Genomic DNA, 26,622 nt, shown 5'->3' on the forward strand with positions numbered 1-26,622 from the left:
GCAGCGGGAGAAGGAAGGCAGGCAGGGAGCGGTCTGGAGTCAAAGCAGCTGGACAGACCCCCTGGGCTTTACGGATGCAGGTACTGAGGCCCAGAGAGGGTCAGCATCCGCCCTGGGGTGCACAGCCTGCAGGTCCCAGGCAGCCTCTCTGCAGCTCCTCCAGGCACCACGGCTCCTGCGGCTGCTCAGTGTTTTCTCAGCACTTGGGGACAGATGGCTCCAACTCCCACCCACGGAAGCCAAACATTTTCCCTGGTTACCCTGCTAATTTGCTCACAAGCCTCCTCTTGTAAATAGAGAGTACAAAGGCTCTGGCCCACGGCGAGTCGGCTGAGCAGATCTGACTCCCGGAGAGAGGCCTCAGGCGAGCACAGGTAAGGCCCAAGTTGGCCTGACGGCTGCTGCCCCATGCTGGGAAGTGTGATGTCCTGGGGTGTCCTGGGGGTGTCTCTCCTAGTTCTTCTACTCCTTTGAGCCTGGCTGGGAAACCCTGGGACTGCCTGTAAGCTGGCTGGATTCATTTTCTTGTCTGTGAAATGGGCGTGCTGGATCCAAAGGAGCAGGATGGGAGCTATGGTGCGGGTGCTCTAGGACCTGGAGGGATCTGTAAGTGTCTGGTCAGCCTTCCTGCCTCCATCTGGGGTCAGCACACCAGGGGCTAAACCCTGGGCCAGTGTCACTCTGCCCACCCACCCCAGGCCTCCACTTGCCCAGCCTTCCTCAGCGCGGCCCTACCCTGGGACCCAGGGAGGAGCTAACTCCTCAAGCCTTCTTAACTATGTGACCCTGGACAAGTGCCTTCACCTCTCTGAGCCTCATTCCCATCTGTGGGGTATCACTGAGCCTTCATCCAGGACAGAGGATGCCTTGGTGAGGAATCGATGATGCCTGATATCCAGTGAGTACTCAGAGTCACTCCTGCCACACCAAAGCCAGGAGAGGCTCCCTGGAGGCAGGGACTGTTATGCTGAGCCTTTAAGGATGAATAGGAGTCGGCAGGTGGACAGGAGTGTGCGTGGTGATAGGCAGACCCTCAGGTGGAGGGAGCCACGTGGGTAAAAGCTTGGGAAAGAGCCCCCCCCCACTGTAGGGGGAGGGGAAGCGGAGGAAACTGGGTGTGGCTGGAGTGTCGAGGGCGGGGCTGGGCCGGGTGGCTGGGCGGGAGCAAGGAAGGGCGAGGAGCCTGCAGGGAGGGAGGCTGTCAGGGCTCCAAAATCAGCAGCAGGCCGCAGGCCCTGAGGCTCCCATCCTCCCCCTCATCCAGGACAGCTAATGAAGAGCTCTTCCAGCTAACAGCTTCTGGAGTCAGGCCAGGCAGCTCCTGCCATCCTGGCCAGCCTCCCGCAGCGGCTCCTGGGAGCCTTCATCCCACCCCACTGGCTGGCCTGGGATGTCCTGAGGGGTGGAGGGCCCTGAGGCCACCATGACTTGGGGTCCCAGAAGCCTGGCCAGAGGTGTGACTCCCTCTGGTCTCCGGCGTCCCTCCCCAATCTGCTGAGGCCCAGCGCTGGACAGGGCCCCATGGTGGGGCCTCTCCTGCCACCGTGAGGAGGCCTCTGGACCCAGCCAGCAGCTCCCTCTCCCTCTCAGCTGTGTCCTGGGCTGGCTCCTCTCTCCTGTCTGGCTCCTGGCTGCATGCACAGGTCGATGGGTAGATTCTAATGGGCTTTAAGTTAATAAGCGGGGAATAAATTAGGTTTGAGCTCTGCAGGAAGCAGATGGCACAGCTGCTCTGGCCTGGAACAGCCCTGCTGGAGCAGCAGTGGGCAGGTGCAGGCACGGCCAGCTCTCTATTCTTTTCTCCCCCAACATTTTATTATGAAAAGGTTTAACATAAAGATAAGTCGAAAGACTTGAGCAGTGAATGCCCGTATGCTCACTGCATGCATTTTGCTGTATTTGCTGAGCTAAGCTAGCTATCCACCCCCACTCATCCATCCTACCCTCTCACTGCGCTCTAAAGGCAGTTGCAGGTATCAGTACAGCCACCCCTCCTTTTATTGCTTTTCACTTTATTGTGCTTCACAGACAGTTCGTTTTTCACACACTGAAGGTGTGTGACAACCGTGCGTCCAGCAAGACTATCAGCGCCATTTTTCCAACCGCGTTGTAATTCTCGCAATACTTCAAACTTCTTCATTATCGTATTTGCTAGGGTGTCTGGATCAGTGATTATGGCTTGTAGAGAGCTCAGCTGATGGTCAGCATATTTAGCAATAAAGCATTTTTTATTTAGGAGTGTACACTGCCTTTTAAGGCAAAGTGTTATCGCACACTTACCAGACTACAGTGTAGTATAAATATAACTTTTGTATGTACTGGGAAACCAAAAAACTCCGCTGACTCTTTGCTGCAATAGTTGCTTAATAACCGTGGTCTAGAATGCCTGCAAACTCTCTAAGGTGTCCTTGGACACTTCACTCCTAAACAGGTGTATCCTTAGCTAGAAGACAATATTTGGTTTCGGACTTGGGGTTTTTTTAGGCAAAATTTACAAACAGTGAAATGCACAAATCTAAAGTGAATACTTGCTGAGTTTTGACAGGCAGACACTGTGTAAGCCTAAACTCTTTCAAAATGTAGAGCATCTACCACCCCAGAGTTCCCTTGGGCTGCCATTCTTCCCAAGGGCAATCATCGTCTTAATTACCTTGGATTCACGTTGCCAGAGTCTAGGACTTCGTATGAATGAGCTGTACAATGTATGTGCTTTTATGTCTGTCTTTTTGACTAAGTGTGATGCACTTGAAATTCATCCTAGTTGTTGGGGTATCAGTAGCATATTCCTTTTTGTTGCCTGGATTGTATTCCAGGCATGGATGCACCACAGTCTATTTAACCATCTTCTCATCTTAATGGACCCCTGGGCTGCTGCAAGGTTTTTACTATTATGGATAAAACTTGTATATGTCTTTTTTGTGGACATTTAGTTTATTTTTAAGCTTATTTGGGGTTCCTCTCTCCCCCCAAACAAGACAAGCCCACTCTATAGCTGTAGGGTATAGGAAAATGCTTCGACACTCCAACTGGTCTTTGGCTAGTACAGCTCCCCAGACTGACTCTCCTCGGCGGCCCAGGTAGGCTCTGGCAATCTGGGGCAGAGCTTTCTACTTGGGAAGGGATGGACAGGCTGAATGGAAGTTATTCTAGAAAGTCCAGCTTAGGCCCAAAGAGTCTCCCCTGAGATTTGTGCACAAGGGCACACACCTGGAGGCGCCCAGGGAAAACAAACCCCAACGCTCCAGGGAAAGGACTCCCCCTAAGCCAAAGATCAAATGTAGAGTATTGCCAATAAAACATGGTCTAAGGTCAAGCAAAATCTCCAGTGTGTCAGGAGGAAAAGCTGTGACTGAGAACATTTAAGGTAATGCTTGAAGCTGCTGTCAGGGAGGCCCGGGTGTCATTGGCCTTGATGCAGGCCTCGGCCAGAGCGTAGCCCTCACCAGCACCCCCACAGATCCCTTTCGTGGGTCTGCCCTCACCCGCTCACCCTTTTGAGGCAGCCCCACCCAGCAGCAAACACACAGGAGCCGGAGCCCCAAGACTCAGCTTTGACCAGCCAGCTGGGGACCACAGTCTGCTCACACATAAAATGGGCTGTGACCCCAGTGGTCCACATCGTGGGGTAGTTAGGAAAATTAAATGGAAGGATGTCTGTAAAGTGTTTACTAAGGGCTTAGCAAGCATCAGACCCTGAAGATTATGTCTTTTATTCCTTACAAGAGTTCTTTTAGTACCCCCTTTTCGAGGTGAGACACAGAGAGGGGAGGCAAGTATCCTCAGGCTACACAGCAGGAAGGCTGAACTCTTCCACCTTGCTGAGCTTCCTGAGGGCTGAGTTTCCCCAGGGGAAGGTGGGGGCTCTGGGCAAGTCACTTGCTTGTCTGGGACTCAAGTTCCTTTCACCAAAGTGGGCAGGTTACCCACCTCAGAGAATAAAATGAGGTCCCCATGCATGAAACCGACAGCATGGTGCAAGGCAAGGAGGGGACATGCAACACAAGTAGGGCTCAGGGGAACATAGTCTCAAGCCACAGCTAAAGTCAATCAGTCAGTGTATCTGTTATCTACAGCCACAGAATGCTGTGTAACAAACAGGCACAAATTGTCAGTGGCATACATCTTGGGTGCTCGGCTAGGTGGCTCTGCTGATCCTGACTGGCTTGCCTGTGGGTCTGGGGTGGGCTGACTGCCAGTGGGTCTGGGGTGACCCCTGCCATGCAGCTGTGCTGCACACACTCCCGTTTCTCAGGACAGGAGCCTGGACCCATCCTCACAGGGATGCAAAGTGTAAAGGCAAAGCCTTTTCAGATCTCCGGTTCATCATAGCTACAACACCCCACTGGCCAGCGTAAGTCATCCATACAAATGCAGAACAGCGCTGTGGAGAAATTATCCTGCCTCCTCCCAGGAAAGCTCTGAGTCACCTTGGCATCAAAGACAGGGCCATTCATACTGTCCACCTCCCAGACCAGGCTTTTCAGGCAGGCAGGCTGTTTTGTTCAGGCAGCATCCCACAGCATCAGCCAGGGACCCTTTGCTGGTGTGTGTCTTGGCTGCCCCACAAGTCAGCAGCCCAGGCCCCACCTCTTCTCTGACACCGGAGGCCTCCTTCCCACCCTGCGGGGCCCACAGCTGGACCAGCAGGAGGAAGGCCCCTGGCCTGGCACATCCCGCAGGGGGTGGCCTGCCCTTCTCCTATCGGAACCCTCCTCGGACATGCCCATTCCTTTCTCTGCCGCAGGCCCCCTGGAGCCCCAAGGCACAGCCACAGCCCCAATCCCCACCCACACCACGAGCCCTTGCTGAGGTCCTTTGGACACTGAGCAGCATCAATCACATTCCAAGACCTTGGCCCTAATCTGAATCCCAAAGTTTCTTTTGGATCTGAGCAACCTTTTTCCAGACCAGAAGGTCCTCCACCCCCAGCTCCTCATATAACCTGGTGCCGTCAGGAGCCAGGGTGTGCGGGCAGCATGGGAACTGTGAAGGGGAGGTAGACAAGCAGTCTGTCCCATATGCAAGTACAGTTTTCATTTCTCATGACAGATGTGTGCATGGAGAAAAGCCTTACAATTGAATTGTTAGGGGCTGACTACAGGAAAGGTGGGACAATAGAGAGGAAAATGATGTCTCTCCAGTCCACACATTCGATGACAACCAGTGTAGTATTTCGTTGCATTTCCTTCTAGTCTTTTCTCTATGTGGAGTGAATATACTGCATGCAAAATTGTGTATTCTGCTTGTTCTGCTTAATGTTAAAAATTTCAAAATTTACAGAAGGCTACAGTAAAAATGTGTCCCTTCTCTGACCCCAGTCTTTCTCCTTTCTCAGAGGCAATTACCTGCTTGTGTTGCATCCTTCCAGAAGCAAGCTGTGCATGGTAAGCACACCCACACATACACTTTTGAACACAAATGCCTTCATACTCTAACTCTGTGCCCTGTATTAGCAAGGGTCTCCAGAGAAACAGAACCAATAGGATGTATATATGTATATGGAGAGGGATTTAGTTTAAGGAATGGGCTTATACAATTATGGAGGCTGGCAAGTCCAAATCTGCAGGGTGGGTCAGCAGGCTGGACATCCAGGAAGAGCTGACATTCCAGTTGAAGTCCAAAGGATATCTGCTGGCAGAATGCTCTCATGTTTCAGGCCAATCAGACTTTTGTCTATTTAGGCCTTCAACGGATTGGACGAGGCCCACCCACACTGTGGAGAGCAATCTGCTTTTTACCCAAAGTCCACGGATTAAAATGTAAACATCCTCCAAAAGACCCCTCACAGAAACATCCAGAACAATGTTTAGCCAATATTTGGGCACCATGGCCTAATGAGGTTGGCACATAAAATTAGCCATCACACACACTTTTTAGCACCTTGCTTTTTTAAAAACTAAATGATATATCTTGTAAATTGCTCCATATGGGTACATACAGAACCACCTCATTCTTTTTAATGATTGCACAGTATACCATTGCACTGTTGAAGGTTTAGGTTGTGTCTAATCTTTGCTGTTATAAAAATGTAAAAAATATTCCTTGGATATACAGCTTTGAACAGATATGCAAGTATAATACATAAATTCTTAGCATAAAACTAATGGAGCAAATGATTTGTGCATTTAAAAATTTTGAGTGATATGTTCCATTTCCTTCCATAGAAGCTGTGTAAATTTACACTCCCACCACAGTGCATGGGAGTCCTCTTGCTCTCACCTTGCCAAGACTGACTTCAAACTTTGGTTTCTGCCAATATTGTAAGAGAAAAATGGCCTCTAAATACCATTTTAATTTGTGTTTCTCTTACTAGGTGTAGAGTTAGGCAATTGTTCATATGTTGAAGCCACTGTGGTTCCTATTTTTTGCAAATTGTGAGTGTACATTCTTTACCCATCTTTCCTACTGGTTGTTGGTCTTCTTCTTTTTGATTTGTAGGTGTACTTTATGCATGAAAGATCACTACCTGTCATATGTGTCACAGATATTTTCCCACTTTGGCATTTATCTTTTTCATTTTGTTTGCAATGGGTTTTTCATGCACAAATTTTACATTTTTAGTGAAATAGTCAAGTGTAGTGGTCTTTTCACTTATGGCTTCTGAGTTTTGTGTCTTGCTGAGAAAGAACTTTGCTTCTACAAGGTCATTCAAAACAAAAATCTGGAGGTTTTTGTTGTTATTTTTGCTGTTCTTGGTTTTGGTATAGGGAATGAGGCAAGGATCCAGTTTTATTTATTTTCAGATTGCCACCCAATGGTGCAAACACCATTTACAGAAAAATTCATCTTTATCCCACAAATACAAAAAGCTACCACTACCAGTGCCTGCATTTGGGTTGACTTCCAGACCTACATTCTGGCCCCTTGGTTGATCCATCTCGTCAAAGTGTACCACGTACTGCTGTAAATGCAGGTGCTTTATTTTATATTCTGTATTTGCAATTAGTCCCCCCTCATTCTTCTGCCTTATGAGTTTTTTTTCCTGGCTCATTTTCCCATGTGAATTTGAGAATCAGTTCATCTAGATCCAAAGGAAAGACATCTTGCTGGTATTTTTTTCTGAGATGATATAAGGTAAACGGATTGATTTAGTGAGAAATGACATCTTGGTCACACTCTTCATCTTCCTGTTAAAGAACAGGGCAGGTGACTGTCTATTTGTCTTCCTCTGGGTTCCTCACAAAGGTTTTTTAATGTGGCTTTGAAAAGTTTCATATACACATTGAACATTTCTAATTAGGATTATTCAGGGACTTTTACCTCTTTTGTTGTCATTGCAAATGAACCTTTTCTCTACATGTCTGTTGTGCCTAGGTGTGGGGAGGCTGTGGGAATCTCTTAAGAGGTTTTCCTTTGGGCCTCCTGGATCCCCAAGAGCTAGATAATCCTGTTGCCTACAAATAACAATAATTTAACTCATCTTTTCCAGTTTTAATCTATCTTCTCTCTTTCTCTTGTCTAACAATGTCAGCTAGGGCTCTGAAGGGAGAGGCGCAGAAGGTTAAGTAACAGGTGAGGGTATGTAGCTGAGTCTGTGCGTTGGACTCGCACATAAAAATCCACTGATGCCTAGTCTATTTTTAATTAAGAATGGATGTTGTATTTTTACCAAGGCCTTTCTAGTATCTATGGAGATGATCATACGACTTTCCTTTGACCTATTAAGGTGATGATGAAATGAAGAGCATCCTTTACAAGACCATTCTTGCATTTGGATTGTTGGTGAGTATGGTTATTTTAATGTGCTCCCGAGTTCCACTGGCTCACATTTTATTTAGGATTTTATATGGGTATTCACAGGCAAGACTGGTCTATTGTTTTGTTAGAGAAATCTTTGTCAGACTTAGGAAACTCTTCCTTATTTATTTTTTCCTCTGCTCTGGAATACTTAAGTTGCACTTAGCTCTTCTTCAAAAATTCCATGAAACAGCCCAAGCCTGGGGTTTGGAGCAGAGGATTAGTTGGTCTTTAACAAAAGATTCTATTTCCTGTCTAGCAGTTTTCCTATGCAGATTTCTTTCTCTTCCGACAGCAGCTTTGTCTGCTTATTTATAATTTCCCCCAGAAAATCATTTTACCTGGTTCTCCCAATTTGGGGACATGTCCTGTTTCTGTGTCACCACTTTCACACTGCCAGTTTTACATTTTACTGAGAATTCTTCCTAACCATGTATCTGAGGGCTGACTTATGATTTCTCTGTGGGGTTGCACATCATTCCACTGGTTTTCTTGATATAATATCATATTGTCTGTACCCCATGGGATGAACATCAATTATCCACTCTCCTTGGGTAATTGGGCTATTTTCAATGTTTGGTTATTCTGATTAGTGCCTCTGTACATAAAGCCTTTTCTGTATTTAGAATGATTTCCTTGGGCTAGATTTCCTGCATCAAAGGGCAAGAATGTTTTTAGACCAATTTACCTCTCAGAAGTGTTCTGATTTGCCCTCCCACCGGCAACCTGGGTTTACAAACCTAGGTCACATCATGTCTCCTCCTCCAACTAGAACACTCTGGTGGCGCCGCTCACCACGCTGCCCATAAGGCCCCCGTGGGCCAGTGTCTGCTCACCACCTCACCTCATCTCCCACCGGAAGGTCTCCTCCTCCTCCGTACCCACCACCCTAGCCTTCTTTCTGTCCTTGAATATAATGAGTTCTCCTGGCCTCAGGACTTGGCCCTGGCTGTTCCCTCTGCCCAGAACACCCTTCCCACTCACCTCCCCACAATGGATCTCCATCATTCAGATCTGTAAGCTCAAAGGTCACCTTCTCAGAGGGCCTTCCCTGATTCTAGACAATCATACTCACCCCACACCCATTGTCACACACTCTTGTCTATTCTGATACTCTTACTGTCTTCCAGGCATCCTATGCTTCCTGAAATGACTGTTTATTGCCAGTGTTCTCCATTAGAATGAAACCCCCTGGGGACAGATGCAGGTGTCCCCTATGCCTAGAACAGTGCCTCCCACCAAATAACTTGTGTTCACACTCAGGACAGCTCGGCTAGCTTCCTGCATGGGCCCTTGCAAAGCTCCAGAACCGTGGGAAGTGTTAGGCTCTTTAACTTCCAAATTAATGACTGGATCAGCTGCATGTCCCCCAGCCAGTCAGCCCCCCGATGAAGGGCAGGGATGCATCCCGCTGAATGCACGCCAGCGCCCCCCAGCACACCTTTGCTCCACTGCGCTCCACAGCTTTACTCAGCTCCCAGTCCAGTCCACCCTTCAGTCAGACAAATGCCCGGCACTCCGTGAAGCTCTGAGGCTTTCCAGTGTTTTAGAAGCGATGGGGGAGGCCCTGAGAAGAGGAGCAGAAGCACCTCTGGGGCCTCCTGGCTGATGCCAGCAGGGTCCGGAGACCGGAGGAGGAGCTAGTCTCCTGGGAAGTGAGGTGAGGGCCTCCAGGTGGGGGCCGGTCAAGGCCGGCGGACACCTGTGTTGATCCTGCGGACTCCTACTCATCCTTTCAAAATTTTGAGTCTGGTTGCCTGCGCGACCTGTCCCACCCACCGACCTGGGCCACCGTAGGCCTCCCCGACAGTGGACCCAGGGCGGGCAGAGTAAGGGAGGTGGGACGTGGGTAGTAGAACTGGGCACCAAGGCGGGGAAGCGGGTATCGCGGGCGGCGGGCTAGGTCAGCAGCAGGTCACCCATGGGTGGCCGGGGATGGCGACCTCAGCCTGGGCCCCGCCCCGCCCGAGCCGCGGGATGGGGAGGAGCAAGGGGAGTGGCTGGGGACTGGGCTCCGCGGGGGCGGGGCGGCTGGGGCTCGGGGGCGGGGCTCCCCCCGGGGCCCCCGCTGTGCTCGCCGCCGCCGCTGCGCCCCAGCACGCGCGTGCGGACCCCGGGGCCGGCGGAGCGGGGACCTGCGGAGGACGCCGGCCGCGCCCGGCTCGAGGCGCGGGGTGCGGGACGCGGGCGCCCAGGGGTCCCGGCGCGGAGCGGCGGGCGCAGGCGGGGCCGGACGCGCCGAGGACCCCCGGGCCGGGCCGAGGTAAGCGGTGGCCGCGGAGGTGGCGGGCGGGCACGGGGACGGGCTGGGGCGCGGGGACCTGTCGGAGCCTTTGTCTGCGGTGCGCGCGGCTCCACTCCGCGCCGCCACTCCCTCCGCACCGGCTCCGGCCGCCGAGTTCAGGGGCGGGGTAGGTGACCCTGGGGACCCCGAATCTCCCACCCCACCCCACCTTCTGTCCCGGGAAGAGGGGCTCCCGCCCCCGTCTCGTGCAGCATCCGGACCGAGCCAGCCCCGCTCCAGCGCATCAGCGAGTGCAGGACCCAGACCCGGGAAGGGGGAGAGTGGCAGGTGGCCAGGCCATGCCCGGATCTTGGGATCACCTCCTTCCCCAGGCGTGCCCAAAGGGCCCTTCCACCAGAAGTTTCTCCCTGAAGTCCCCCTTGGCCCCATCTCATACCATCTCCCTGGCAGCCCCCTTCTCATCCTGGAAAAGATGCGGGAAGAGGTGGGGCCTGTGCCCAGGGGTCACCTCCAGTGGCTGGAGGAGTCTGTCCTTTGCTTCCGGCTGCAGGCCTGGGAACCAACTTTGTTGCTGTTGGGCGGGGCAGGCAGAGCAGCCCGGGGAGGGGGGCCGCCGTCGTCTGAGAGCTGCAGGAACCCAGGCCAGGAGGAGGGTGAGGGTCTGGGCTGCCCCAGAGGGCAGCCAGTGTCTGGCCAGTGCTCCCACCTGACCCCAGGGAGCTGCAGGAAGCAGGTGACAGAGGGGCTTGAAGCCCGCGCTCCTGCGGGCAGACCCCACAGAGAGGAGCTGGGGCCGTCTACAGTGCGTGGCTGCAGAAAGGGCAGCAGAGCACCCAGAAACCGGCCTAGGCACAGTGGCCAGAACTGTGCGAGGGGGTCCAGCGGGCCAAGGCTTGTGGGCCACAAGGAGCTTGAGGCCTAAGGAGGGCTGGCAGGCTGACTTTCCAGACCCAGACTTCCTTGTCCCCTCTGGGGCGTGCACTCTGAGGTGGAGCCCAGCCCCTGAGAGGGGTTGGCCTGGCCTCGGCATCCAGGCCCCCAGCACCTCCACAGTGTCTGGGGGCACATTCAGAACCCATGTCCACTCAGTCACAGCTGAAGTGGGGAAACCAAAGGTGCTCGACCCCGCCGGGACTCCAGTTCAAGCTGCATGACCGCGGGACTCGGCTCCCTGAGCCTCAGTTGTCCTTCTGGCAAAGCGGGGGCATGTTGGGCTTTCAGGACTGCTTGGGCCAGAAGCCCTCTCTGGACCACAGTAGTGCCTAGAAGGGGTGGCTTGTGTGACAGCTGACACCTCCTCGTGCTAAACACACTTCCCAGTAAAACACAGCCCCAGCCCCATTTGTGAAGTACTTCCTCCCTCCCCATCCACAATAGGGAGGTAGGGAAACTGCGGCTCAGGAGGTGGCTGGGCCAGAGGGCCAGAGAAATGCACTGGGTCTTCTCAGCTGCTCCCTGAGGGTGACCATCAAGGGGTCCCAGCAGGGTAGGAGGAGCAGAGAAGAGCCCAGTGCCCTCTTGGGTTTTTAAGCCTATGCACATATCCTTAAATTTTAATCAACAGGAACAGAAGGATCTCAGGCTCTGCTCTGCTGGTGCGTGAGGTGTCTGGGAAGGGGCAGGCTGAAGGGCTAGCCCAGGAAAGGTGGGGAAACCACCTCAGCGCCCTTCCCTGCCACCACGTGAAGCCTGGCCTCTGCCATGGGGCCACGGCAAGGGGAGCCAGAGACCCCCACTCAAGGGCCCTGCAAGAACACACGAGGGCAGTGGCTGAGGCAATCCATGTGGGTGGGAGCCACCCACCTCACCAACTGAGCTGGTGGGAGCAGGGGGGCCACCTCCTGGCACCATACTGAGCACATCTGCCTGGTTCACGGCGTGGCCTCTCGGCTGGACAGAACCCTCAGCATCTGGCCAGGCCTGGCCAGCCACTGCATCTTGGGAACCTTTGCTAAACACAGGTCAGGGGTCAGGGTTCAAATGTCCTCCGGGGCTGGGCTTTTGTCCTGAGTATATTACAGGGAGAAGTGTTGCAACAGACTGCCTCCCTGCCCTTCAATTCCTGGGCATGGGGAGCCTTCCCAGGCAGCCTGAGTGGGCGGCGCCCGAGGGTCTCCAGGCCTCCAGCGCAGGATCCTGCCCAACACCACAGTCATTCACACCCAGGCTGAGAGCAGTCCCCCAAGCTCCAGATGTGCCAGGAGGCCAGGGCCAGGGGTCTCTCAGGAAGATCCCTGAGCCTAGTGGGAGTTGCACCTGCTCTCCAGGCCCTGGAAGGAGAAGCCCCTGACCTTCTCCTCTGCTTGTGGGTGCCCATCAGCTGGGTCAGCCCCTGGGGCAGAGGCAAAATTTCCCCAGTTCCCCAGGACCAACCTGGAAGCAGGGATGGCTCATGGCTCCCAGGCCCCAGGAAAAATTGAGGGAGCTAGGAAAGGCAAGCACAGGGCCCAGGCGGAGGCACGTGGTGACTGATCAGCACCTGTGTGAAGGCTGGGGAGTAGGTGAACTGAGTCAGGAAAGCCAGAGGAAATGAGACTCAAAACAGGAGCCGACAGAGAGCTGGTGGCAGGAGGGGAAGACAGCACAACCTCAGAGAAAATTGGCGACACTCTGAACACCTGGGCCCCCTTGGGAAGTGAGCCCTCTCCTGGCTTCTCCCAGGGTGGTCCCACACAGGCTCATAGGTGTGCTGGCTTCACAGTGCCCGATGCCATGGCACCCCATCTGTGTCTCAGCTCCTCTACCATGTGGATGCAATCAGGTAAACGAATAAAGATTATTAGAGAAATACATTGATAAATGTTTTAGAGAAAAAACTAGACCCATGCACACCCCTACGCAGAGGGGGTGTCTCTCCACCCAGGATCAGGTAGCACCTTCCTTTCCTTTAAAGAGAAGGCTGGCAGATTTGAATGAAAGCAAGAGAAACTGAGGCAAGACCATAGAAAGTACTTCCTGCCACCGAAGATGGTTGGCCCAAAACAGAAGGCCGTGGGGGCTCAGATTGTCCACCCCTTACTGTCTGTGAGATCGGGTGTTGGGGGATGGGGAGTCCCCCCTAATGCTCACTTTTGCTCAGCTGTAAAATGAGTGTGCTGCGGACACCTCCTCCCCAGGAAGTGGTGCTCAGCCCCGGCACACGGTAGTCAGCAGCATCTGTGACTCTGCTCACCAAGTCCTGGCATGCTACCTCCAAAATGTTTCTCCGTGCCATTGATTTCTCCCCATGCCCACTGCCTCCACCACCACGCAGGCCCCGGCACTGCTCTCCACTGCGGCAAAAGACACCAGTCACGTGACATCCCTGCCTTGGTTTTTGTGATCCATGGCACTGTTTCAAAATGCTTGGAAGAGCAAGGATGGCCGCCAGGGGTGCAGACTTGACACCGCGCAGTGGGGTGGGGTCCTCTCCGCCCTGCTCCTTCAGCCTGCTTCCTCTCCTTTCTCCGCAGTGCGGGCCGCCATGGGCTCTGTGGGCAGCCAGCGCCTCAAGGAGCCCAGTGTGGTGGGCACGCCAGACAGGAGTGTGGCAATGAGCTTCAGCTTCGACAGCTGCCAGCTGGAGGACGAGGTGCCGGCTGGGGCAGCTCGGGGCCAGGGCGGTAGGGCCAGGGGCATCACGATTTCCACTGACTCTGGTGAGTACGGTGCAGCCGAGGTCTGCATCTGGCCCAAAGCAGGGACTGGCCGTGGGAGCCTTTTGGGGTGGAGGAGCCTTGGGCAGAGCCCAAGGAGAGTCCTCGGCGTGGCAGGCAGCATCTGTCAGGATGGATTCCATCTGCTGCAGTAACAAATCACCCCAGTGGCTTTGCCCAAATGCCACGTGCCCAAATGCAGGTCACAGAGCCAGGCTGAGGAGGTGCACGTCATGCCCACGGGGCAGGTGGAAGGGCACAAGTTGGGCCCCATGCTGCCCTGTGACACTTCTGTCTGGAAGTGACTCAGGTTGCCTTGGTGGCATTTGTTGGTCAAAACAAGCCATTCCTCCCTTCAGTGGAGACAGGAAAGTGCCTGAAAGGGGGAGGACTGACGTGTGGCTCAAAGGCTGGTTTTCAGCCTAGCTGTGCAACCTTGGGCAAGGACTAAACCTCTCTGAGCCTCATTTTCCCCACAGGGAGGAAATAAGCCAGCTGCTCCTGAGATCAGACTTGCAGAGTAGGCACTGCGCATGGCTGGCATCAGACAGGTTTGGGTTCCACCCAAGCTCCCATCAGAGACCTTGAGCAAGTCACTGCTCTCTGAGCCTCAGTTACTCCATCTGTAAAAGGGGAACAGTGTGGTGCCACCCTCAGTGTGGTCACAGCAGGACCCAGAGAACATGGCTGAGGACTGTCCCCGGCACTTGGGAGCCCGGTCTAAGTGATAGCTCATTTTTTGGTGGCTGTAGTTTATGGTAGTACCACTTCAGGCTTAGAAATGGGAGCTGATTCTCTGGTTCTGTCCCCTTTCCCTGCGGATGGGGAGAGGAGGCTCAGCTAGCCAAGCCCCATGGTATGTTAGGATGACCTCCCTGCTCCCATGTGCATGGATGGGAACAGCCTGGGGCCCATCACCAAGGGGCCAGACTTCTCCTGGCCAGGTGTGGCAATAGGTACCATGTGGCAGGGTCGCCAAGAAAGTGTATGGTGGCTGTGGGGACTGTAGGGACTGTAGGGACTGTGGCAGTGGTGATTTTAACTGATGGCCTTGGTAATGGTGGCTGAAACAAAGTTCACCTAGAGAAATAGAGCCACCAGGAGACATACAGACATGGTAGACTGACAAAAGACCAAAAGCTGTGGCTGTGATCCAGCTATAGATATGTACGTGTCTGTAGGCATTTGTTACAGGGATTGCCTTGCTGCAGCAAAGACTGGCTTAGCCAGTCTGAAATCCATACAGCAAGTGGTCAGGAAGGAAGATCACAAACAGGCTAAAGCTGTTTGGGTCCTCTGAGCTCTGGGATGGCCTAAATGTCTTACCTGATTAGGTCAGGCCCACCCAGGGTAATTTCGTTTTCAATTCACTTAGAGTCCACTAGGAGGGACTTTAATCTGAAAAATCCATAATAGTGCACTTCAGTCAGTGTTTGATTGAACAGCTGGCGACTGTAGTCCAGCCTGCCAAGTGGGCCCATAAAACTGACCATCACAGTCCACCCCTTGCCAGCGTGACTTCCACACACAGCTTCTTAAACCATACTTAGTCTCCACATAGGGACACTAACAAAGTCACACTGCCACCTAGCATGACACACTTAACCCATGTGACCCAAAACACGCCAGCACTTTCCCCAGAAGATTCAGTGTCCTTGTGTGATGTGCACGCCTCTCCTCTGACATCCTGTAACTTAAATCCTAAAACATACAGTTAAGTATAAAGAACACACCTTATCTGAGTCGCTAAGGGGATAAGAGAGTAAATAAAACAAAAACGTCTGGCTAATGCCTGTGCACAGTGTATTCCTGTCAAAGTTGGGAGGAAACACTCCTAACACTTGCCCTCAGTAAACCTCAGCTGGGCATGATTCTCTGCCTCACAGGGTGACCCGAGCCTTCAGGCTCTGGGCCACTAGCAGTCCTGCTCAGATTGGAGTGACCCTCCGACTTTCAGCACAGGGCCTGGGAGTTCTAAGAGAAGCCACAAGGATCCCGGGTATTCCAGACATAGCTTTCCTTTCCCCACAGGTGGGAGCATCCCAATTTCCCCTCAGTAGTCAGAATCAATTACCCTAGCCAGGACAGCAGCCCTCATCTCTGCCTGTTGATCCAGGGGCAGGAGAGGCCTGCAGTGCAGGGGGCAGCCTCAGCTTAGACCTGGGGGCCAACAGAGGCTGGGCTATAGGGGTGGGAAGCAGACATCTTGCTAGCAGATCTCTGCAGGTGGCACTGCTCCACTTCCACCAGTGGTTCCTCAACACAGGAACCCTCGCAGGGGGACAATCTGCCCATGTCTTAGACATGACATGGATGGTGCACACACAACCTCCTGCAGGACATTGCCTCTGCCCCATAGGGCCTTGCTGTAGGTATGTAGATGCCAGTCCACCACCTGTCAAGCCAGCTGCTTGCATCAGTGGCCAGGATAGTGGAAGTGGTGACAGCGTGGCCTCTTGGTGGTGGGTGATGGCCGTGGTAATGGTGACCGTGGCCACAGAGGTGTGAAGGTGACAGCAGTGGCTATGACAGTGGCGCTGGCATCGTGGTTGTGGGGATGGACAGGAGCCAGGTGATGGGGGCCAATGCTGGGAGATTCAGTGGCAGCAGCCATGGCGAGGGGGCTGTCATGGTGGACCACAGCCCTGGTGATCAAGTGGGTCGTCCACTTCTCATTTGGGGTATCTGGGTTTAGTGGCAGAGGAGCCGGTGCCCAGCGACCGATACCACGCCATCTACTTTGCAATGCTACTGGCTGGCGTGGGCTTCCTGCTGCCATATAACAGCTTCATCACCGACGTGGACTACCTGCATCACAAGTACCCAGGTGGGTCCCCACAGCCACGCCCAGCTGTCACAGGCTGCCCAGCACCCTCCGCTCCGGCCCCTCCTGTGAGCAGGACCTGCTCAGGGAGCCCGTTTTATTCAAATCCTGGCTCAGCTGCGAATGGCCACAGGGTGTCCCTCACCCTCTGGGCAGAGTGCGGAGGCAGCCCCTGGTCGGGGCAGGCGCAGAGGACGGGCTCCCCTGAGCACCTGCCGCTGGCCGGCCCCTCACAGGGACATCAATTGTGTTCGACATGAGCCTCACCTACATCTTGGTGGCGCTGGTGGCTGTAATCCTGAACAATGCGCTGGTGGAGAGACTGAGCCTGCACACCAGGATCACCGCGGGTAGGCCGGCCACCACGCTGCACCTGGGCTCCCAGCTCTCATGTCTGCCCTGCCACTCCCTCCCATCTCCCTGCCCTCACTCCCCTTATCTAAAATGGGCACACTTCCTAGGACCATTATGGAGTTCAATGCTTGAAAATAGGGTCAGGCCCATGGTGGGGGCACCATATGCCAGCATGGTACCTGTACCTGGAAGGCTTTTGTGCCCCCAGGTGTCTTGGGCCCCTTGCTGTTCCCTCAGCCTGGCCTGCTCCTCCTTTCCCATTCCTCTTCATGACCACATCCAGTTTCAAAGCCTGGCTCAAATGGCGCCTCCTCCAGGAAGCCTTCCCAGTGCTCCTCTTAGAGCTCTAAAGTGTCCCGGCCATCCTCCCAGTATTAAGGAGAAGAAAGAGAGAAGGCACCTCAAACCTGACTCTCCTGGGGGGCTGGGATGAGGGGCGCCCCCCAGCCCATTCACTGCCCCCTCTCTGGCTTCTGCTCCCACAGGCTACCTCTTGGCCTTGGGCCCCCTCCTCTTCATCAGCATCTGTGATGTGTGGCTGCAGCTCTTCTCCCATGACCAGGCTTATGCCATCAACCTGGCTGCTGTGGGCACCGTGGCCTTCGGCTGCACAGGTAGGGACCAGGGAGGGGGCTGGGGCTGTACCCCAAGGGCCTACTGCAGGCCATCCCGCCCCAGCCCTGCTTGCACACTGGGGGCATGTTACACAGATGAGGCTGGTAGGCATTCACCTGAATGCCCCCTACACATGCGCACACAGACACACACTCACAGTGTCCTGCTGGGGCCACATGCACACCTGACCCACACATGCGCGCTGCACACAGTGCCTGCCCCACACATGTGCCTGCTGAAGCCACGTGTCCACTCCACACCCATGCATGCACACTGAACCCCACAGTGCCTGCGTGTGCTGAGCACACACATGCTGGCAGAGCACACAGCTGTGCACACATCCACACGCCTGCTGCATGCCATGTGGATGTGGAGGCAGTTCCCTGTTTTCTCAGATATACGTGGGCCTCCAGAGCTGTCCTGCTCAAGCCACCACACCCCTGTGCTTCTCTTGGGCCATGGCTTTTTTTTCTTTTTATTTTGAGACTCTCAGACCTATGGAAAGATTACAAGAATAATGTAGTGAATTCCCATACACCCTTCACCTGGACTCACCAGTTAACATTTTGCCACATATGCTCTCTCTCTCTCTCTTCATGCCCCCACACACTCCCACACATATATGTGTATGTGTCAGTTTTCCCCCTGAATATATATAAATATAAAGTAACATATATTTTCCCCTTAACCCATTTGGGAGCTATGTGCAGACATCGTCACACATCTTGCCTAAATACCAACACTTCAAGGCTGTGTTTTCTAAAAGCCAAAACACTTCTTCTATAACCATGTTACAATTGTCAGTATCAGGAAACTTAACACTGACACATACTATCATCTATAATCCATATTCATAGTCACCAATGGTCTCGACAATGTCCTAACAGCATTTTGGTTTCTGAGCCCAGATGCAACCCAGGGTCACACACTGCAGTAGCTGTCACGTGTCTAGTCTCCTTTTGCCCGGAATGGTCCTCAGCTTTCCTTTCATGGTGGTGATGTTTGCAGAAGTCCAGGACAGTTCTGTACTCCCTTAGACTTTTTTGACTGTAACTTCCAGGAAGAAATACATTTCACATTACAATCCAGTAAACACATTGTGTATGTGCGTGTTTATAAATGAAATCAAGGCTTCACGAACTAACACCCTCAATCTAGGCAGTGTGCGCAGACCTGTTCTACTTTGTTAGAAAACACATGCTGGTAAGGACCAGGAGATCCTAGTTGGCCAACACTGCCTCAGAGTCTCCATCCAGGCACGCGCTTACTAAACTGCAGGGTATGGTATGAGCCAGTGTGTTTCCATTTTCCCGAGAAAATTGCTGCGTTTCTGTCTGTGTTGGTTACAGTTAGCCTATAGCAACCAATTAGCCCAGAAACCTCAGTGGCTTCATAGAACAAAACTTATTCCTGGCTCTTGCTAGATGTCCAACACATGAATGGGGATATGCTCCACACAGTCACTCAGGGACTCGGGCTGACAGCGGCCCCCCGGCTGTAACACTACCACTGGGGAAGGAAACACTGGAAGTCCACGTGGGCTTTTCTCTGTGTCATCCAGGAGTGATGCAGGTCATTTCTGCTCCTGTTTCATTGGACAGAACTAGTCAAGGAGCCTGGCCCTCCCCAGAGGTGGGATATGGAAGGCAGTCCACCACTGTGTAGTGGACAGTGCTGCGTCCACTGCACTCTGCAGGCAGTCGGACCAAAGCCATCTGCCGCCAGCAGTGTCAATGTCTCTTTCAGACAGGCATTGCCAACACACTGTTCTCAGACTGTTTTTTGCTCTCAGACTTTTGAGTCTTGCTCCCAGGTGACAGGTGATAGTGGTGTTTATTCCTTCCTCTTTCTCTCTCAAGTGCAGCAATCCAGCTTCTATGGGTACACGGGGATGCTGCCCAAGAGGTACGCCCAGGGGGTGATGACTGGGGAGAGTGAGTATCTGCAGACCCTTGGGAGGGGACGCTGGGCTGCCTGGGCTGGAAGCCCCTTCCTGGGGAACCTCCCAGTGCAGGGCTCTGGGAACATGGGGCTGGGGACAGTGACCATCATCTCCTCTTGCCTGGATGGTGGGGGTGGGACTCCCAGGTGGGAGGGACATGGCTGTGATGTGCGAACATCTCTTCGAGCGTACGGCCCTTTGTGATGTGGGAAGACTGTGCCTCTCTGAGCAAGGGTCTGAGTGTCTTGGCATGCCCATGTGCCTAGTGTGCGGTGCACATTTTATGTGCCTGTGCTTAGGGGATGCGCCCATCCATACCCGTGATGTCCAGTGTGCTATCTCAGCACCAGGCTCTCTCCAGAGTCCCAGGCCCATGAGCCACACCTGCTTAGCACCGCTCCCGGCTTCTCAAGCTCACTTTCCAGGCCCACCTCATCATCTCCCACCTGCCCCTGCTCACTGCTCAGTGCACAGCACTCCCTTGCTCAAACCCTAAACTTACCCAACATGCCCTCCGAACTGATTCCTTCACTCCAGCTGCTGATGTGGGTAGCAGACTGCCCCTCCTGCCTTGCCACCCCTCTCTGCACAGGAGCAGCCCCGGCCCACACATCAGGTCCCCCTTTTGAAGACCCTCCCCCAGGTGTTCTCAGTCTTCTGTCCATGCCTGGACTGGCCAGAGTCCAGGCAGTTAGCCAGGCCCAGGCCAGGACCCCCTTGGGCTCTGTCCCCAATCTTCCCCTTGAGGTTCTCTGCACCCTCTTCTGGATGGTGAGGTTGACCAGATCCCCCCAGGGCTCCAAGACTCACATCTATGGGGTTTGGTCCAGAAGGCGCTGGGAGATCACTTCTGCTGGCCTGTGTGTTTCTGTCGCGGAGGTGGGCAGACTGGGCTGCCAAAATGGTGCTGGCCGGAAGCCCCACCCACCCCCGGGAGGGCGGGCAGGGCTGGGGGCGAGGGACGCTAGGCCTATCCCAGCGCCTCTCGCCAGGCACAGCGGGCGTCATCGCGTCCCTGAGCCGCATCCTCACCAAGCTGCTGCTGCCCGACGAGCTCGCCAGCACACTCATCTTCTTCCTGGTGTCCGCCGGCCTGGAGCTGCTCTGCTTCCTGCTGCACCTGGGGGTGCGGCGCAGCCGCTTCGTGCTCTACCACACAGCGGCACAGCCCCGCGACGGCCTCCGGCGCAGCCCGGCCGGCTACAGCGTGCACCACGACGTCGCCGCCGGGGACATCCACCTGGTGAGATCGGGGTGGGAGCACGGGTGCAGCCTCCTGGTCCTCGCGGCTCCTGTGGCGGCGCCTCCTGACCCGCGCTCTCGGTGGGCGCTGGGGTCCCTGAGCCCTGCAGGTGGGCCCTGGGTCCTGGGCGCTCTCTGGTGGTGGCAGGGCCACACAGCCCCAGAGGAACAGGGCCGGGGACCCGACCTCTCTGCCCCGGAGGGCCGTCAGCGAAGAGGGCCAGAATGTTCTCGCAGACTCTGATCCAGCCGGGCACCCAGGCTGCCCACTGGGAACACCAGTGAGCCAGAAACCCCAGTCCCCACAGAGCCCAGAGACCTGGGGTGGGCCAGAGGGTGACGTACTGCGACAAGGCCCACAGTGGAAACTGGGGCCCCCTTAATGGTCAGGGAGCTTCCCTGAGGAGCAGCTTCTGGGCTGAGACCTGACCTGTGTGGAGGGAGAGGCGTGAAGACCCACGGAAAGGGATTGGAGGCAGAGAGAAAAGCAGGTGCAGAGGATCAAAGGCTGCAAGGAGCTTGGTGTACTTGAGGGACCTCGAGGCAGGCAGGGGTGGTGGGACAGAGGCCCCGAGGGCCGACCCCAACCCTGCCCAGCTCCACCTCCCTCCAGGAGCACCAAGGCCCAGCCCTGGCTAACAGAGGGTCCCCTACGGACAGCCCAGCGCACGAGGTGCCCAGCAGCCAGGGGTCCTACACGCGCTTTGACATGCCTCAGCTGAGAGTCAAGCGGAGCTGGCCCTCCCTCAGAGGTGGGCACGTGGGGGCAGGCTGGGCCACGTCCTTGCCATGGGCGGGTGCTGACCCTTACCCGCTGCCCACAGCTCTGCTGCTGCGCCGCTACGCAGTGGCCCGCGTCATCTGGACACACATGCTGTCCATCGCCATGACATACTTCATCACGCTGTGCCTGTTCCCGGGTCTCGAGTCCGAGATCCGCCACTGCATCCTGGGCGAGTGGCTGCCCATCCTCCTCATGGCCGTGTTCAACCTCTCTGACTTCGTGGGCAAGGTAGGGCCCCACCTGTCCCCACCCCTTCTGGAGGAGAGGACGCCCCAGGCAGGGGCAGTGAGCTGCAGGAGGGTAGACCCTGAGCTGAGGTGCGGCTCCAGGTCGGGCAGGTCTAAGCCGGGTGATGGCACCGCGCCCGTCCATGCCTCAGGGAGGGAGGCCCTCCTGACCCCTCAGGAACTGCTGGCTGTGTCCCCAGGGCCAGCCGTGTGCCCCGGCCGGCGGCGGGAGTGAGATCAGGATGCTGTTTCTGGAGTAGGCCTGCTGTAGGCCTCCTCTAAGTGAATGAATGAATGGGCTGAGGACTGAGAGGGAAAGCCATTCACCTGAGTCACAGAGCAGGGAGACTCCAGTCAGTGCTCTGAGAGGGGGCAAGTTTGGTTAGTGGGGTCCCCCCCACCGATCCTGCGGCTCCCTGTGGTGCAATATGAGGCAACCTGGGTGCTGTGAGGATTGAACGGACCACCCGTGCTGTGTCTGGGTGGGTGTTGGGCGCACAGCAGGAACTGTGTGTCGCTCTCATGAGGGATTTGGTGCGTTTTAGTGACAAAGCTGTGGGAAGACCTAACAGCCTGAGCAGGACAGAGCTGGGAGTGTCTGGGGACAGGGTGGAGGCTGCAGTGGAGATGTGAGGCCGGGTGGGCTCAGGAGAGGCAGGGTGCCCACGTGCTTCGCTCCCCGCAGATCCTGGCGGCCCTGCCCGTGGACTGGCAGGGCATCCCCCTGCTGGCTTGCTCCTGCCTCCGCGTGGTCTTCATCCCCCTCTTCATCCTGTGCGTCTACCCCAGTGGCACGCCCGTCCTCCGCCACCCCGCCTGGTCCTGCATCTTCTCCCTCCTCATGGGCATCAGCAATGGCTACTTTGGCAGCGTGCCCATGATTCTGGCAGCAGGCAAAGTGAGCCCCAGGCAGCGGGAGCTGGCAGGTAAGACCCCGTTCTGCTGGCACCCAGCTGGCCCACAGGACATCATCTCGGGGCGTCTGTCTAGCAGCCCCACTGGACTGCTAGTGCCCCACTGCCAGACGGGGAAACTGAGGTACACAGCAAAGTGCACGGGTTCCGGCATCAGTTGGCCTCAGGCTTCTCGTCACTCTGATTCCTTTATTCTTTGCACAACTGCCTGGTGAACCCGTCAAGACCACTGGGTCCATCCACAGGGACTCATTCGGCCACCAAGGTCCTCCGAGGGCTGCTTGCTGCCCCAGCCCTCCTGCCCACTGAGGCCTGGTCTTGTCTGCAGGGAACACCATGACCGTGTCCTACATGACGGGGCTGACACTGGGCTCTGCCGTGGCCTACTGCACCTACAGCCTCACCCGGGACGCCCACAGCAGCTGCTCCCACACTCCCTCGGCCAACTCCTCCCTCCCCACCGGTCCCTGAGCCAGGCCCGGCCCCAGCCCCGCCCAGGGTGAGCCACTTGGGCCTGACAAGGGGCCCTGAGGCCTGAGCCCCCTCCCCACCCCTGCCTGCAGTGCCTGCGGGGCCCTGGCCTCCTCCCCATGCCAATACCACCGCCCTTTCTGGACACCCCCACCCATCCCTCCACCCACTTCTCTGTGATAAGGGGGTGGGGGAATAATTTGGGGTCCACAAAGCAGGGCCCCACCCCTGGCTGAAGTCAGCTCCTAGCCTAGGCGTTGACCCTCATCCGGTGAGGCCCAAGGAGGGAGATGAGTGCCCAGCAGATGGCTGGAGGGCGGGTCCTGTCCCAGCCTGGACTCTCCAGAACTCCGGGCCAGCCCAGCTCTCCATTCCGAGCTGGGCAGATTCCGCACATCTTGCCAAGGGCAGAATTTTCTGGGGGCAAGATGGCCTGTCTTTCCACACCCAGGGCACAGCTGTGACCACCTGCCCCTTCTGTGCCCCTGTCCTGTCCATCTGTCTGTCCACTAACTGTACCGCACTGGCCATTAAAAGATGAAGGCAGAGAAGCTGCCCACTGTTGCCATGGAGAAGCATGTGTGGGTGGGGCTGCCGCCATCTCAGACCCTGGGAGTGGGGCAGGGGTCCTGGCAGGACGAGGCCCACCTGGCACCTCAGCCTTCCCACCTGGGACGTGGCCCCACCTGCAGCTAGGCCTGGAGTTCCTGGGGGTGGGTGAGGGTAGGCAGCTAGCAGGAGGGCCTCCACCTGCTGGCAGGCTGGACTGGTTTGTGTGCAAGGGTGGTTGGTGGGGTGGGGGCTGGGGGCACTTGGGGTTTGAAGGTCCCCCTAGTTACCCTTTGGCCCTCAGGTCATGGAGAATGGCTATATCCACCCATTTGAAGGGGGGAAAAATGGAGGCAGCCACTCCTGCCCAAAGGGACTCAGAGCCAGTCCTGAGGCTGAGTGCTGGGAGCTCCTGCCCAGGCTCTGAGGCCAACTCGGGTGATTTAGACGAATTCTCATGCTGTCTGCCTTTGTTGCCCCAAGGAATGGGGTTGGCCCACACTTGATGTGGGTCCCTTGGGAAGAGGGGTGGTTAGGAGGGAGGTACTCGAGGCCCATGGCCTCAGGGACCCACCAGGCTGGCACCCAGGCAGACCAAGTGAGCCAAGGTTGCTGGGGGACATGCCACAGGGGCCACCAGGTGGCGCCCACCTGCTGCCAAGCTAGGTGCTTTCGAGAGTTAATGCTTCCAACTACCAAACCCCCTTCACAGAAACAGCAAAGCCCAGAATGTCACCTGCTCCCATCCACACTGACGGGTGTACCAGGACACTGTGTGATGTCCCTGGGGTCAAGCTGGGAGTCGACCTCACAGAGGGAGCCGGTAGAGACCAGGACCCCCTCCCCTCAGGGACGCCACGTCTCCCTCTCCACACTGGCTCAGGACCACTCAGACCATCCGCACTGTCTCTTGGTCTCTAGGTGTGGTTATGGCTGGGGGTGTTCAGCTCCAAATTTTAAAGGAAAGAAAAGGAGAGGCTTGGCTTCCAGCCCTGCACTGGCCAAGAGAACTTTGTGCACTGACGGACACGCTCCCTACCTCGACTGCCCAGCACGGCACCCACTACCCACATCTGGCCACTGGTCTCCAGAACCATGGCTGGTGCAGCCAAGAAGCTTACTTGCTCTTCATTTAAATGAGCTTAACTTTAAGTAGCAACGTGTGGCCAGTGGCCGCTGTGCCGGCCAGCCCCCAGCTCCATGCCCTGGAATGTCAGCCTCCCACCCCTCCCTGCCAGGACCCAACACCAGGCCCGGCCCAGCCCCAGAAATGAACCACTCCAGACAATGTACTTTTCCAATTATAGATTTTTCTTTTTTCTTTTCTTTTTTATGAAAAAAGATCACACAGAATTCGCCAACAAACAAAATTCCAAAAGAAACTTAAAAAACAAAAAGGAAAACAATTCCCCCAAAAAACTAAACCGAAGTCTGGCTTTTCCTTCCCTTAAGATTGTCTGGACGAGGCCTCCGCCCCCTGGAAGGCACAGGGGGCTGGTAAGTGCTCTCAGGGCCGAGCGGGCCGCTGCACTCGGCTGGTCCTCTCCCTCCCTCCACTTCTGCTCTCCCTGACTCCTTCTCCGTCCTGGGGGCACACAGTACACCTGGGCCGCACTAGGGGTGGGTGTGTGCTTGGGGTGAGGGGGGCCCATGAAGCTGGGTGCTAGACACTCACAATCTAACAGGAAATAAAAAATAATATTCTGCACGTCAGAATGTGTTCGCTTTTTTTATAATTTCATAGCTATTTTTTTCACAGTTTTAAAAAGTTTATATTTATATATATTTATATATATTTATCTTTATATATATAATTAAAAAGTTGACTCCATTTAAAGGCGTATGATACAGGGGGGAGAGTCTCTCGGTACAATAAAACTGTACAGGTTGAGAACTGCCGCCTCCCTCTGGGCTGGTTGCAGCCTGGGCAGGGGAGCCAGGGGTGTGGCCAGGGTGAGGGTTTCAGCACCATTGGGGTTGTCTGTAGTGTGAGGGTCTGGAGGCGGCAGGTGGGCCAGGGCCTCACAGGGCATGCAACCCCCTCCACCTGGTGCCTGGCCAGTGCTCCTGGGCTCCGCCCTCACTTGGCTCTGTCCCCAAGTGCAGGCCATCCTGAGAGGGCAGAGGCCGGGCCCCTGGAAGGAACCCCGGGAAGGTCCGGCCTGGCCGGTGAGGCTGATGGGCGTGGGACCACCCTGCCCCACAGTGGGAGCTTGGGGTGAGCTCTGTGCTGAGGTCCTGGGGGTACCCGTGAGCAGCAGGAACCCCAGAGCAGGATTCAGTTTGGTTCCTCAGAAACCCTCTCCCACTGAGTCCGCAGTCAGCATCGGCCTGGGGGCACCCGGGTCTGAGGGCCTGGCCTGGCCAAGTGCTTACAAGGTGCTGGAGGGGAGGCCCCCAGAAAGGGCCCAGCAGAGCCATACCCTGATAGCTGAGAGGAGCCCCTGTCTCAGGGGGCACAGAGGGATTTGGGAAGGGGGGCTGGAGACGTGTGCACATGTGTGCACACATGTGCATGCATACAGGCACACACATGTACACACTCACGTGCGCCAGGGCGTCCACAGGCACACTTTCATGCACACAACTAACGCACGTGGCCCCCGAGCCGTGGCAGTGATGATGAGGGGCCCTGGTAGCCCTCAGGGCACAAGGCAGCTGGCAGGGTGCCGGGCGCTCAGCAGAGCACAGGAACACCGTCAGTGGAGAAGATCATGCCTGTGGTGGGCTCATAGGTGCCCGCAAGGTAGTACAGGCCCTCGCTGTCCTGGTACTTCTTGGTCTTGAGCATCTGCTCGTACTGCTCCAGGCCCACAACCAGGCACTTGTGCGACACGGTCTGCACATCATTCTCATCCACGTGGGAGGATTGGTACAGGGCACGCTGCGGGCAAGACCGCGTCAGGGCGAGCAGGGGAGGGGAGCCACCCTCCCAGCCAGCCCAACCCCCCCAGACTGGGAGACACAGGGACAGAGACCAAGAAACGCAGACCTGAAGAGGAGAGGACCAAAGTGACAGAGACAGACCAGGAGAGAGCAGCTCAGATCAGGGAGGCAGGGAGGACACTCCCCAGGTTGCATAA

The 26,622-nt window shown here is 55.6% G+C and overlaps 2 protein-coding genes across 18 annotated transcripts in view; one reads left to right on the forward strand and one right to left on the reverse strand.

Annotated features, from left to right (window-relative positions):
- The first annotated feature begins 311 nt into the window (after positions 1-311).
- SLC29A4 (solute carrier family 29 member 4) lies at positions 312-24,996 on the forward strand. Of its 4 annotated transcripts, XM_017664206.3 has the most exons (13): positions 312-374; positions 5,336-5,384; positions 7,667-7,722; positions 13,435-13,620; positions 16,313-16,444; positions 16,678-16,791; positions 17,281-17,409; positions 19,270-19,344; positions 20,345-20,595; positions 21,208-21,346; positions 21,419-21,606; positions 22,291-22,531; positions 22,848-23,554. In XM_017664206.3, the coding sequence occupies exons 4-13, from the start codon at positions 13,446-13,448 to the stop codon at positions 22,988-22,990; spliced, it is 1,587 nt and encodes a 528-aa protein (XP_017519695.2). In that variant the 5' UTR covers positions 312-374; positions 5,336-5,384; positions 7,667-7,722; positions 13,435-13,445; the 3' UTR covers positions 22,991-23,554. The 4 variants fall into 4 exon arrangements, with proteins under 4 accessions (XP_017519695.2, XP_036863894.2, XP_073071096.1 ...); XM_073214995.1 differs by lacking the exons at positions 312-374; positions 5,336-5,384; positions 7,667-7,722 and adding exons at positions 9,806-10,000; positions 24,882-24,996 and having other exon boundaries at positions 22,848-23,018; XM_037007999.2 differs by lacking the exons at positions 312-374; positions 5,336-5,384; positions 7,667-7,722 and adding an exon at positions 9,804-10,000 and having other exon boundaries at positions 22,765-22,998.
- Positions 24,830-26,622, reverse strand: part of TNRC18 (trinucleotide repeat containing 18) — an 82,423-nt gene continuing 80,630 nt past the window's right edge. For all 14 annotated transcript variants that reach the window (XM_073214992.1, XM_073214987.1, XM_073214991.1 and 11 more), the window contains one exon: positions 24,830-26,423. In XM_073214992.1, coding sequence (XP_073071093.1) covers positions 26,217-26,423 — 207 coding nt within the window. In that variant the 3' untranslated portion in view covers positions 24,830-26,216. The remainder of the gene's footprint in view (positions 26,424-26,622) is intronic.

The sequence above is a fragment of the Manis javanica genome, chromosome 10 (assembly GCF_040802235.1).
Source record: "Manis javanica isolate MJ-LG chromosome 10, MJ_LKY, whole genome shotgun sequence".
Classification (NCBI taxonomy): domain Eukaryota; kingdom Metazoa; phylum Chordata; class Mammalia; order Pholidota; family Manidae; genus Manis; species Manis javanica.

Coding starts and splice junctions, on each gene's coding strand:
- SLC29A4 (XM_017664206.3), top strand. CDS start 13,446: ATGGGCTCTGTGGGCAGCCAGCGCCTCAAGGAGCCCAGTGTGGTGGGC. Junction 17,410..19,269: donor CGTGGCCTTCGGCTGCACAG/GTAGGGACCAGG, acceptor TTCTCTCTCAAG/TGCAGCAATCCAGCTTCTAT. Junction 21,607..22,290: donor TCTCTGACTTCGTGGGCAAG/GTAGGGCCCCAC, acceptor CGCTCCCCGCAG/ATCCTGGCGGCCCTGCCCGT.